Source organism: Rhinoraja longicauda, chromosome 2, assembly GCF_053455715.1.
Source record: "Rhinoraja longicauda isolate Sanriku21f chromosome 2, sRhiLon1.1, whole genome shotgun sequence".
Taxonomy (NCBI): Eukaryota; Metazoa; Chordata; class Chondrichthyes; order Rajiformes; family Arhynchobatidae; genus Rhinoraja; species Rhinoraja longicauda.
In genome coordinates this window covers 42,843,696-42,857,553 of record NC_135954.1, presented here as the reverse complement: position 1 = coordinate 42,857,553, position 13,858 = coordinate 42,843,696, and the positions used below count along the sequence as shown (strand labels likewise).

Genomic DNA, 13,858 nt, shown 5'->3' with positions numbered 1-13,858 from the left:
AATGGGCTGCCGAAAGCTCAGCCGTGAGACCTCGCAGGCGAACGGGGTCTCGCCGCTGTGCAAAATCCAGGTAGCCAGCGCTGTGGAAATCCTTCCTGCAGGCGTCAGAGTGGAACGGGAGCCGCCCGCTCCGGGCCGCGCATCTGTACCGCGACAGTCCCGATTGGGTTGTGAAAACCCAGTTGCCAGTGGATGCGACGGTGTTATGCGCCAACTATGGCCGCACGGGGAAGAACTCGCCGCAGAGCCTGCAGCGGAATTCTTGCTCGGCGGTGTGCAAGCACCAGTGTTGCAGCAGTGCCGAGGCTGCATGCCTTGCATTGGAAGGGCCGGTCGCCAGTGTCGGTGCCTCGCCAAATTCAAGGAGTGCCCGAAGCCCTTTCGGGCAACAACAGCACGACCGTTTACATGCGCAGGTGGCCCAGTAGCTGGGCGAAAGTCCAACCGCACAGCCCGCAACCATATGGCTTTTTCCCCATTGCCCGGGACGGCGGACAAGCCAGGCTAAAACTCCAGTGGACTCCCTCTTCCTCACCACAACGCCTGGAAAACAAGGGCAACAATCACACTCCTTCCTCATTATCTTTTTTTCTATTTGGGCACAAGATATAAAAGCTTGCAATCACTTATCACCAGATTCAAGAGCCGTTTCTTCCCCGCTGTTATCAGCCGGTGAGAATGTATAGCTCTTGTGACCTATGACCTGCGCATGTGCAGTCGAGCTACCGAACTCACTTATTGTTAGGATTTTTAAATAAACACTTTGCTCTGGATACTATGCCAAGTGCCATATCGCCCAGATAAATAGAATCAATGATTATCTAACCGGAATACCTTTTTCTCAGTTTTTAAGTCTTTTAAGTCTTAAGTCTCAGACTGAACTATGAAATATTTATGTTTGTCTTGGAAATGCAGCAAAGATGGACCAGAACTCCAGGGGTTACATTACAAAAAATGTAAAATGCAATCAACTTCCCTAGAATAATAACCATAAGGTTAAAGGGCAATTTAATTGGAATTTTTGAAAGAATCTGTGTCAGAGCTGAAAGTCTTTCAGCTGGTGGGGAAGTCTTGGGGGAGGGGGGAAGGGGGGGGGGAAAGGCAACTTAAAAAAAAGACAGGTCACTGGAAAAGTTTAAAAATACTTCTTCGTGCAAAGGGCGATAGCAGTATGCTGCTCCCTCCTACAAAGAGCAGGTATCTGTTCATTTAGTCATTTTAAATACGAGATGAATTGTTTTTCTTTTCTCGATGAATATGGCAGGCCCAGAATTAGGTTAGGTGTCAGTCAGAAACTTAATGGAAAAACAACTTCAAGCATTGCAATGCCCCAGGCCTGTTCCCATATATTTGTTTGCCCTAACAAGGTTACAAATAAACAGCAGTTACAGTCGATTGGTCAAATACAAGTAATAATCATCCACTCACTATGCTGTTTATATCCTGCAATCTCAGTCTGTGTTGTCTTCCACAGATTGTACAAAAGGTATTTTTATTTTACCTAGTTCTGCCTTCAAATTCATAGTAACCTATGGAAATACATACTACATATATTAGGGTCTTTTAATTCTTTTTTTTTCTTCTACGTTTAAAATGTGCAAATGTTACATTCAGCCGGTCAGCTTTACAATTGCCTGAAACTAAAAAATGGCTGGAGTCCAGACCCGAAACATTACCTATATATTTCCTCCAGAGATGCTGCCTGACCCACTCAGTTACACCCGCATTTTGTGTCTATCTTTGAAACAGAAAACAATTTGTTTCATCAATGATTTTGGATATTTAATTTGGTGCGACAAGATAACTAATTTTTTTCAGTGGCATATAACATAAATACAGGGATAAATATGAATATTGCAAACTATAGAAATCACTTATTGACCCAGAGCACCTGAGAAGTAAAATTACGTGTTTGGTTTCCCCCTTCTTGTACTGCATGAATATTGTACACACTCTTTTCGTCGCCATCAGGGGCTTTAACACAAAGTAATTATAGAATAATTGTTATTTATGAGAAACCAGGCATATAATCCATCAGGTCTGATGTTTTGTTCTGTTTGAGCCACTTCAACTATCCCCTGCACACTCTCTCCCCCTCAATGTTTTCCCTACAAGTATAGTTTTCAAACAAGAAATTATATCCATTTTATTGTGGCAAAGTATTTCAGTTCAGTTTCGTTTATTGTCACGTGTATAGAGAGGTACATTGAAAACTTTTGTTGTGTGCTAACCAGTCAGCGGAAAGACAATACATGATGACAATCGAACCATTTACAGCATATAGATATATAAGGGAAGAACATTTAGTGCAAGGTAAAGCCAGTAAAGTCTAATCAAAGATAGTCTGCTAATGTTCCAACGACAATGTAAATTGCAACTTTGGATAGGTATCTGCCGGTTCCCATTTTGTTCCAGTGAAAGTAATCCATCATTACATTCCCCAATCACAAAGATTTTCATCATTTCTCTCCTTAACCTAAGATCAAAGGCACGGTGGCGCAGCGGTAGAGTTGCTGCCTTACAGTGAATGCAGCGCCTGAGACTCAGGTTCGATCCTGACTACGGGCGCCATCTGTACGGAGTTTGTACGTTCTCCCCGTGACCTGCGTGGGTTTTCTCTGAGATCTTCGGTTTCCTCCCACACTCCAAAGACGTACAGGTATGTAGGTTAATTGACTGGGTAAAATGTAAAAATAATTGTCTCTAGTGTGTGTAGGATAGTGTTAATGTGCGGGGATCGCTGTGCAGCGCGGACTCGGTGGGCCGAAGGGCCTGTTTCCGCGCTGTATCTCAATTTAAAAATCAAGCAAAAAGAAAATCCATCGTTTCTCAGCATTTGGTATAATTGCTATTAGTGAATTAGTGCTGCATCTTTCCACTATGTTGTTTCCTTTTTGTGAATTCTGATAGAATTCACAAAACAACAGCTTATTTTTTGGATGTACACCTTGCTACCAAACCCAATATTCATTCCATATCTTTAAATTGCCTCAATAAAAGAGGCAGTGAGCACCTTCTTGATTGTAATCTTTCTGGGAGAAGTATTATCAGTCTTGTTGGGTAGCAAGTTCCTGCAAGGACTTCGATCTAGGAACAACAGAGAAATGCTGTTACAATTCCAAGTCAGGGTGGTGTGCAAATCAGAGGAGTCATTGGAGGTGGTGATGTTCCTATGTGCCTGCTTCCCTCGTCCATTTTGGTGGGAGTGGATGCGATTTTGGGAAATGCTATCGGAATAGTCTAGTTGAAAAAGTACCATGCATCTTATAGAACCAGTCAACCATAAGCTATGGAGGGAGGAGGAATAAATGTTTAAAGTGGTAGATAATTAGAAGCTGCTTGGTCTCAAATGGGTTAAGCTTCAAGAGTTAGACCATACAGGCAAATGGAGAGTATTTCATCATGCTCATAATGTACCTTGTAGATGTTGGGAAGGCAAGCATCATTACAGAATACAGTACTGTGAGCAGATTTGATTCAAGATTCAATTTAATTGTCACATGTTCCAATTAAGGTAGTGAAATTTGAGTTACCATACAGCCATACTAAGTAAAAAGCAACAAGATACACAGCCACATAAGATAAAGTTTAACATAAACATCCACCACAGCTGATTCCACATTCCTCACTGTGATGGAAGGTAATAAAGTTCAATCCTCTTCCTCTTTGTTTACCCGCGGTCGGGGCTGTTGAACCATCCGCAGTCGCCGCTGCCGACTGTCCGAGGCCCTCGCGTCAGGATGACCGAAACTCCGGCGTCGGGACGGATTGGAACACTCTCCGCGGCATTGGAGCTCCCGAGTCGGCCTCTTCTTACTAGAGACCGCAGGCTTCATGGTGTTAAAGTCTACAGGCCCTGCGGTTGGAGCTCTCCTCAGCAAAGGATCGCAGCTCCCGATGTTAAAGTCCGCGTCGCGCCCGCAGGTTGAAACGCCAGGCTGGTCTCCAGGAAAGGCGGCACCACTCCACGATGTTAGGCCGCAGAGGGGACGGAGATACGATACGGAGAAAAATCGCATCTCCGTCGAGGTAAGAGATTGGAAAAATAAGTTTCCCCAAATTTCTCCCGCCCCCCCCCCCCCCACATAAAACAAACCAAGAAACACTAAAACATTAACACATACTTAAAATAATAAAATACAGTGGAAAGGACAGACAAACTGCTGGCGAGGCAGCCACTGGTGGCACCACCCAATTTGGGCCCCATATCTGAGGAAGGATGTGCTGGCACTGGAGAGGATCCAGAGGAGGTTTAGACAATAGACAATAGGAGCAGGAGGAGGCCATTCGGCCCTTCGAGCCAGCACCGCCATTCAATGTGATCATGGCTGATCATTCTCAATCAGTACCCTGTTCCTGCCTTCTCCCCATACCCCCTGACTCCGCTATCCTTAAGAGCTCTATCCAGCTCTCTCTTGAATGCATTCAGAGAATTGGCCTCCAGTGCCTTCTGAGGCAGAGAATTCCACAGATTCACAACTCTGACTGAAACAGTGTTTCCTCATCTCAGTTCTAAATGGCCTACCCCTTATTCTTAAACTGTGGCCCCTTGTTCTGGACTCCCCCAACATTGGGAACATGTTTCCTGCCTCTAACGTGTCCAACCCCTTAATAATCTTATACGTTTCGATAAGATCTCCTCTCATCCTTCTAAATTCCAGTGTATACAAGCCTAGTCGCTCCAGTCTTTCAACATATGACAGTCCCGCCATTCCGGGAATTAACCTAGTAAACCTACGCTGCACACCCTCAATAGCAAGAATATCCTTCCTCAAATTTGGAGACCAAAACTGCACACAGTACTCCAGGTGCGGTCTCACTAGGGCCCTGTACAACTGCAGAAGGACCTCTTTGCTCCTATACTCAACTTTACGTTTACAAGAATGATTCCAGGAATGAGTGGGTTAGCAGATGATGAGCGTTTGACAGCACTGGGCCTCTACTCGCTGGAGTTTAGAAGGTGGAGGGGGGGACCATTGAAACTTACAGAATAATGAAAGGCATAAATAGAGTGGATGTGGAAAGGATGTTTTCACTGGAAGGAGAGACGAGGACCAAAGGTCGTAGCCTCAGAATTAAACAGCGCTCTTTTAGAAAGGTGAGGAGGAACTTCTTTAGTCAGAGGGTAGTTAATCTGTGGAACTCATTGCCGCAGAGAGCTGTGGAGGCCAAATTAGTGGATATTTTTAAGGCAGAGATAGACATATTCTTGATTAGAACGGGTGCCAAGGGTTATGGGGAGAATGCAGGAAAATGAGATTAGGAGGCAGAGATCAGCCATGATTGAATAGCAGTGTAGACTCGATGGGCCAGATGGTCTAATTCTACTCCTATAACTTGTGAACCTGTGAATACCTGACTTATACCTGCTCTTGTAACCAAAGTATTTGTGCAGCTGATCCAGTTGAGTTTCTGGTCACTGGTGACCTCCAAAATGTTGATACTGTCAAAGGTTGGCTTTCAGACTCTCCCTTGTTGGAGATGGTCATGGCCTGGCATTTTGTAACATGATTATTAATTGCTACTGGATGCTGTCCAGGTTTCTTTCATGTTGGCATGGACTAGAAACATAGAAAATAGGTGCAGGAGGAGGCCATTTGGCCCTTCGAGCCAGCACCGCTATTCATTGTGATCATGGCTGATCATCCACAATCAGTAACCCGTGCCTGCCTTCTCCGCATATCCCTTGATTCCACTAACCCCTAGAGCTCTATCTAACCCTCTTTTAAATTCATTCAGAATTGGCCTCCACTGCCTTCTGTGGCAGAGAATTCCACAAATTCACAATTCTCTGGGTGAAAAGGTTTCTTCTCACCTCAGTTGTAAATGGCCTCCCCTTTATCCTTACACTGTGTCCCCTGGTTCTGGACTCCCCCAACATTGGGAACATTTTTCCTGCATCTAGCTTGTCTAGCCCTTTTTTGATTTTATACGTCTCTATAAGATCCCCTCTCATCTAAACTCCAGTGAATACAAGCCTAGTCTTTCCAATCTTTCCTCGTATGACAGTCCCGCCATCCCAGGGATTAACATCGTGAACCTACGCTGCACTGCCTCAATAGCAAGGACGTACTTCCTCAATAGCAAGGACGTACTTCCTCAAATTAGGAGACCAAAACTGCACACAATACTCCAGATGTGTTCTCACCAAAGCCCTATACAACTGCAGAAGGACTTATTTGCTCCTGAACTCAAATCCTCTCGTTATGAAGGCCAACATGCCATTAGCATTTTTCACTGCCTGCTGTACCTGCATGCTTACTTTCAGTGACTGGTGTACAAGGACACCAAGGTCTCATTGCACTTCCCCTTCACCTAATCTACCACCATTGAGATAATAATCTGCCTCCTTATTTTTGCCACCAAAGTGGATAACCTCACATTTATCTACATTATACTGCATCTGCCATGCATCTGCCCACTCACTCAACCTGTCCAAGTCACCCTGCAACCTCCTAACATCCTCTTCGCAGTTCACACTGCCACCCAGCTTTGTGTCATCCGTAAACTTACTAGTGTTACTTCTAATTCCATCATCCAAATCATTAATATATATTGTAAATAGTTGTGGCCACAGTACCGAGCCTTGCCGCACTCCACTCTCCACTGCCTGCCATTCTCTGCAGTGATTGTGCTAGAGGAACGTGGGACACTATGCAACGTAGAATTCATTGAGTAAGACTATGTCAGGTTGCTGGCCATGAATCTCCCAATTCAGATACAAGCTCCCATATCTGTGAGCGAGTCTTTGTAAGGTTCAATGGCCCATTTAGTTTATCTTTTTTTAAATATGGCAATAGACAATAGACAATAGACAATAGGTGCAGGAGTAGGCCATTCAGCCCTTCGAGCCAGCACCGCCATTCAATGCGATCATGGCTGATCACTCAATCAGTACCCCGTTCCTGCCTTCTCCCCATACCCCCTCACTCCGCTATCCTCAAGAGCTCTATCCAGCTCTCTCTTGAAAGCATCCAACGAACTGGCCTCCACTGCCTTCTGAGGCAGAGAATTCCACACCTTCACCACCCTCTGACTGAAAAAGTTCTTCCTCATCTCCGTTCTAAATGGCCTACCCCTTATTCTCAAACTGTGGCCCCTTGTTCTGGACTCCCCTAACATTGGGAACATGTTATCTGCCTCTAATGTGTCCAATCCCCTAATTATCTTATATGTTTCAATAAGATCCCCCCTCATCCTTCTAAATTCCAGTGTATACAAGCCCAATCGCTCCAGCCTTTCAACATACGACAGTCCCGCCATTCCGGGAATTAACCTAGTGAACCTACGCTGCACGCCCTCCATAGCAAGAATATCCTTCCTCAAATTTGGAGACCAAAACTGCACACAGTACTCCAGGTGCGGTCTCACCAGGGCCCGGTACAACTGTAGAAGGACCTCTTTGCTCCTATACTCAACTCCTCTTGTTACGAAGGCCAACATTCCATTGGCTTTCTTCACTGCCTGCTGTACCTGCATGCTTCCTTTCATTGACTGATGCACTAGGACACCCAGATCTCGTTGAACTCCCCCTCCTCCTAACTTGACACCATTCAGATAATAATCTGCCTTTCTATTCTTACTTCCAAAGTGAATAACCTCACACTTATCTACATTAAACTGCATCTGCCATGTATCCGCCCACTCACACAACCTGTCCAAGTCACCCTGCAGCCTTATTGCATCTTCCTCACAATTCACACTACCCCCCAACTTAGTATCATCTGCAAATTTGCTAATGGTACTTTTAATCCCTTCGTCCAAGTCATTAATGTATATCGTAAATAGCTGGGGTCCCAGCACCGAACCTTGCGGTACCCCACTGGTCACTGCCTGCCATTCCGAAAGGGACCCATTTATCCCCACTCTTTGCTTTCTGTCTGTCAACCAATTTTCTATCCATGTCAGTACCCTACCCCCAATACCATGTGCCCTAATTTTGCCCACTAATCTCCTATGTGGGACCTTGTCGAAGGCTTTCTGAAAGTCGAGGTACACCACATCCACTGACTCTCCCTTGTCAATTTTCCTAGTTACATCCTCAAAAAATTCCAGTAGATTTGTCAAGCATGATTTCCCCTTCGTAAATCCATGCTGACTCGGAATGATCCCGTTACTGCTATCCAAATGCTCAGCAATTTCGTCTTTTATAATTGACTCCAGCATCTTCCCCACCACTGATGTCAGACTAACTGGTCTATAATTCCCCGTTTTCTCTCTCCCTCCTTTCTTAAAAAGTGGGATAACATTTGCTATCCTCCAATCCACAGGAACTGATCCTGAATCTATAGAACATTGAAAAATGATCTCCAATGCTTCCACTATTTCTAGAGCCACCTCCTTAAGTACTCTGGGATGCAGACCATCAGGCCCTGGGGATTTATCAGCCTTCAGTCCCATCAGTCTACCCAAAACCATTTCCTGCCTAATGTGGATTTCCTTCAGTTCCTCCATCACCCTAGGTTCTCCGGCCCTTAGAACATTTGGGAGATTGTGTGTATCTTCCTCAGTGAAGACAGATCCAATGGCAGTAAGGATACAATTAAAGGGCTGAGCAAACAGTGTGTGTTTTGGGCCTCGAGACACAATCAGGAAGCACAATAGATTTCAATGGGATTAGTGAACCAGACGAGCACACAGTAATCTCGGAAGTATGTGTAGGAAAGAATTGCAGATGCTGGTTTAAATCGAAGGTAGACACATTTGCTGGAGTAGCTCAGCAGGTTAAGCAGCATCTCTGGAAAGAAGGAATGGGTGATGTTTTGGGTCGAAACCCTTCTTCAGACTCGGAAGTATTTTGTGTTCACTATTATTAATGGAGAGTCATTTAAAAAAAATCCAAATTATCAATTGCAATAAAATTGCTAGCATGTTGGGGATTTTAACTCAATTCCTGGATTGTTAATGCAGATCTTCTAATTTAACTACTGCACTAATTTTATATCCACATCTGCTACCTGGGACCAGGTAGAGAGCAGGACGATGATGATGATGCTGGTGAAGGAAATGAGGGAGGGGAGGAAGGATGACAACTGCAGCAGTGACATGTTGCACCTTTGCCATGATGTACAGATCCACAGTTCTTCATTGGAACACTGCAGTTATCTGTATGGCCAAATACTGAAGGCACAGCGGTCTATGATTAAAGATTCTGGACACTCAAGGCGAGGGAAATTGGAATACAGAAATAATCAAGGTTTATAGAAGTGGTGGAGATTTCAGAAATAGGAAGGACAAAACAGCACAGTGTTTGGAAAACAAATGACAAAACCCTCAAAATCAAGATGTGGCTTAAAAGGGAGCAGGAGTTGCCAAGTTTAACAAACACATGGGGAAACTACTCTACTTCAGAGAACCCTGGAATAGATATGTCTAATGTTTAATTTAAAAGGCGGCACCTCGATGGCCACAAACCTAACTCAGTATTACACCGATGTATAGAACTGTGATGTGTGCTTGCGTCTACAGTCATGCTTGAACCTACAAGCTTCTGACTCCAAGGCATAACTGTAACCTCCAAGATATGGTTGGAACAATGGTTTTGCACAACGTAAACATTTCAATACAAGGGCAAGGCTCTGCAGAGGATTAAGTACATTCTTTGCAAGGTTGTAGATAATTATCTCATGTCACCAACAATTTGTTCTGGACAACTACGGCCATGGCAGCATACCAATGCCTCTACTTCCTCAGAAAATGAAGGGTGTTCAGCATATCTCCAAATTCTACAGGTGCACCACAGAAAGCATCTTATCAAGATGTATCACAACTTGATCCCCAAGAAGGGCTCACCGAAGACCACAAGAAATTGTAGAGAACTGTGGATGTAGCTGTCCATAACACAGGCCAGACTCCCCACCATTGACTTCATCTACACTTCACGCTGCCTTGGGAAGGCAGCCAACATAATTAAGGACATTTTTCACTTTGGGCATTTCTTCTTCTCCCCTCTCCTTGCAGGCAGAAGATACAACAGCTTGAAAGCACACCACCAGATTCAAGATCAGATTCTTCCCTGTTCTTACCAGACTACTGAACTCAGACTCCCATATGCTAAAGTGTAGTCCTGGTCTTTCAACCTACCTCAAACGGAAACCAAACACAAACTGTGTAGGGAATGCTCAACATCTGAAGGCACTCGCTCACCCAACCTATTAAGCTCCTGCAGCCCCACGATGATGGTCTGTAGATTCCACAACGGATTTACCAGCACCTTTTTACTCAAGGAGTGCATTCATCATCAATGAACCCCACCAACTAGGTCATGTCCAATTATCACTGCTACCATTGATCGACTTACAGGAACCTGAAGTCCCACACCACCAAGGTTTAGGAATAGCTATTTTGTTGCAAACATCAGGTTCTTGAACCAACCTGCACAACCATAATCCTACCTTGACAATGGAAGACTATAGACCACCGCTTGCACTCATTTTAATATTCTAATTATATTTTTGTACTAATTTTAGCAGAGCCATCTTTCTTTCAGAATAAGGTATAATTTGTTTATGTGTTATCTGTGTGCATGTGCCTGTGATGCTGCTGCAAGCAAGATTTTTTCTTTGTAGCTAAATCTCCCCATAGTGCATATAACAATTAACGTAATGTGAAGGATTTGTGGTATTAATTATCAAAATAGATTAGCTTGCTGCAAAATGAATTTTCCCAAATTCTATCCATAGTCTTGGGCAACTGTAACCATAAATCCAACTTGTCTTTTTTATTGAAAAGACCAACATACCCCGTCAGATTGTTGTAACAAATCCCATCCCCCCCCACCCCCAAACCAAATTCACATTCCAATAATGCATTATTACTTAACATTAGATTTCTCATCTGATGGCAAGCAGCCAGCAATGAACCTTTGATGGTTTAAAATAGCCCAGGTTGATTTCCCGAGAGAGAGAGAGAGTTACCTTATCTCAGAATGCAGTCTGTTCTAGACATATTGTATTGCCATCTACTGCCCAGGTGCAGCTGCACTGCCGCCCTCCCGCCCTCTGCTAAACCCAAACACTTCTGAATTAAATCATTGCGTGCAAAGGGAATCAATGGCTTGTGGTGGTCCCTGGATGCTCCACGAGCTTGCCCATCCCTCCATTCGGGCCACGACGGCCCTCGTAGCCGCCCGCTTCATGTGGCATGGTCTGCGCAAGCAGGTTGCACATTGGGCACGCACCTGCATCCCGTGCCAGACCGTCAAGGTCCAGCGACACGTGCGTGCGCCGCTGCAGGGGTTCGGCGTCCCTCGGCAGCGGTTCGACCACATTCACGTGGACATCGTGGGGTCGCTGCCACCATCCCAGGGCATGACCCACCTGTTCACCGTGGTCGACCGCTTCACGCAGTGGCCTGAGGCTATTCCACTGGCGGACACCTCGACTGCAACCTGCGCTCGGGCCTTGGCGGCGCACTGGATCGCCCGGTTTGGGGTGCCGCTGGACATAACATCCGACCGGCGGCCTCAGTTTACGTCGGAACTGTGGTCGGCCATGGCACGCCTCCTGGAGTTCGCCTACACCACACTATGGCCTATCATCCACAGGCGAATGGCCCGGTGGAATGGTTTCACCGCCAGCTGAAGGCTGCCCTGAAGGCATGGCTCACTGACCCAGACTGGTTGGACGCCCTGCCGTGGGTTTTGCTTGGGATCCGCACCGCACCGCACCCAAAGAAGACTTGGCCTCCTCCTCCGCCGAGTTGGTGTACGGGGCCACGTTGACGGTTCCCAGGGAGTTCATCCCACCGGCACAGGGTCAGGTAGAGAAGCCTTCGGCCGCCCTGCAACGTCTTCGGCAGACGGTGGGCAGGCTGGCGCCGGTGCCCACGTCTCGTCATGGGTCCTTCCAACCGCACGTTCCTCCTGCTCTGGAGGATTGCCAGTTTGTTTTCCTGTGCAGGGACGCTCATCGGACACCTCTCCAGCAGCCGTATGAGGGCCCCTTCCGGGTCCTGCAACATAACTGGTCCACATTCGTCCTGGACATGGGGGGTTGGAGTGAGACCGTTTCAGTTGCGCGGCTGAAGCCAGCGCATGTTGACATTGATCAGCCGGTGCTGGTGGTGCGGCCCCACCTGCGAGGTCGCCCTCCGTCTAGGTTACCTCCTCCAGTGTCTGCTCCGTCCCCCCGTCCCCGTCGGTCGGCCGCCGGTTCCTGCGCCGGGCATGCTGCGCACCCGGGCTGGTCGCCTCGTGCGCCCTCCAGTCTGTTTCGTACCTCCGGTTCTTGAGGGGAGGGGGTCCTGTGGCGGTCCCTGGATATTAGGCCACTCCTAGGGTCAGTCCCCTCGGCACTTGACGGACAGGGACGAGGGACTGCCCACAGACTACGGGATTTCTACACATGGCTTTTTGGGGAGTGTTCATCCCTTCGGTGGAACTCGTTGTGAGTGGATGCTCACAACCTGCATTAAACTTTCAAAGCCTGCCTGGTGTCCAGCCTATTTCTGGCCACTTCCAGGCCACTACAGGTTCTCTTTCAGCACCAATAATTCTCTTATAGATTTATGCAGCACGGAAACAGGCTCTTCAACTCATCGATGCCAACCAAGATGCTCATCTGGGCTTGTCCCATTTACCTGTATTTGGCCCACATCCATCTCAACCTTGACTAGCCATATACCTATCAAAATATACCTGTCAAAAGTTTTTACTCGACCTGCCACAACTACTTCCTTTGACAGCTCTTTTCAAATACCCACTACACCGTCCCAGGTTCCAGTTAAATCTCACCTTGTTTGCACACAACAAAAGCTAGCTATCAAGCGACAAAAGCTTTTCACTGTACATATAATACTCTAAACTCTAATCTTAAATATCACTTTGTCATTATGCAAAATGCATAATCTCATTTTTCTTTTTGTGGGCATTCCCAATAGCACATTCCTTAACCCATGAAGAAATTAGAACAATCTTCTCCCCAGGACCTGCACACTTATTTTCCTATCCTTGAATCTTTATATTCTCCCAATTTCCACAATATATTCACCAGCTGTTTAACATCCAAAGAAATGCACCATTTAAATCACTCAAGGACAATGGTGTAAAATGAAACAGAGCTCCAGAACTGTATCTTGCCCATGCCCATATTTACACAACAGTAGTTGGTGCTTTGATCTATTAATCAAAGGAGTTAAAATGTACACAAACTGATAGAAGCATGCACACATTCCTGACCATTGGCCATGTGATTTGATATGGGAATAGCTGCCAGCTTGCGTCCAACCTTGTGACACCATTTCCTTTCAACTTTAAGATTTTTTTTAGAATAAAGTGAGACTTACTTTTAAATCAAGGTGCACTACGTTATTTATGTGCAGAAAAACAACACCTTCCAAAATCTGTCTCATGAGTCGTTGGACATCTTTTTCTTTGAAGGCCTCTTCTCGCTCAGCTATACATTGGTTGAAAATCTCACCGCCTGCAGCACTGTGGATGAAAGGGTGGATGTTAATGTAACACGTGGCAGCAGAGACAGTAAATGGTTTATAAAGGTTGTTTTGCACTTCCTCTGAATAAAGCCCTCGGCCCTCTAGCTTTCTTTCCATTTACAGGAGTCATATAATGAGCACACTCAATTGTGTACAACTAGTGACTGGCTTGAAATCTGGCAAAACATCTCCCCACATTAACCCAAATGTAGATAAAATAAATTTACATTGAGATAGAAATTCATCCCAAAAATAAACTTTCAAAATTGTCACAACTGCAGATCAGTTGAATTGAATTTCACCGATTTCAGTGGAACCAAATTTTGAAACAATACAATACACAGATATTACACTGTTTAGCCAAAACAGTGAAGGGTAAATAATATTAGGCCCAACACAAGCTCGAGTAACACCACTGTGTAGTTTC

At 45.5% G+C, this 13,858-nt stretch overlaps 1 protein-coding gene across 1 annotated transcript in view; it reads right to left on the bottom strand.

The window, feature by feature from the left end:
- stk17a (serine/threonine kinase 17a) overlaps positions 1-13,858 on the bottom strand; it is a 64,250-nt gene that overhangs the window by 9,618 nt on the left and 40,774 nt on the right. The window contains exon 3 of the mRNA XM_078418238.1: positions 13,285-13,429. Within this exon, the coding sequence (XP_078274364.1) occupies positions 13,285-13,429 (145 nt within the window). The remainder of the gene's footprint in view (positions 1-13,284; positions 13,430-13,858) is intronic.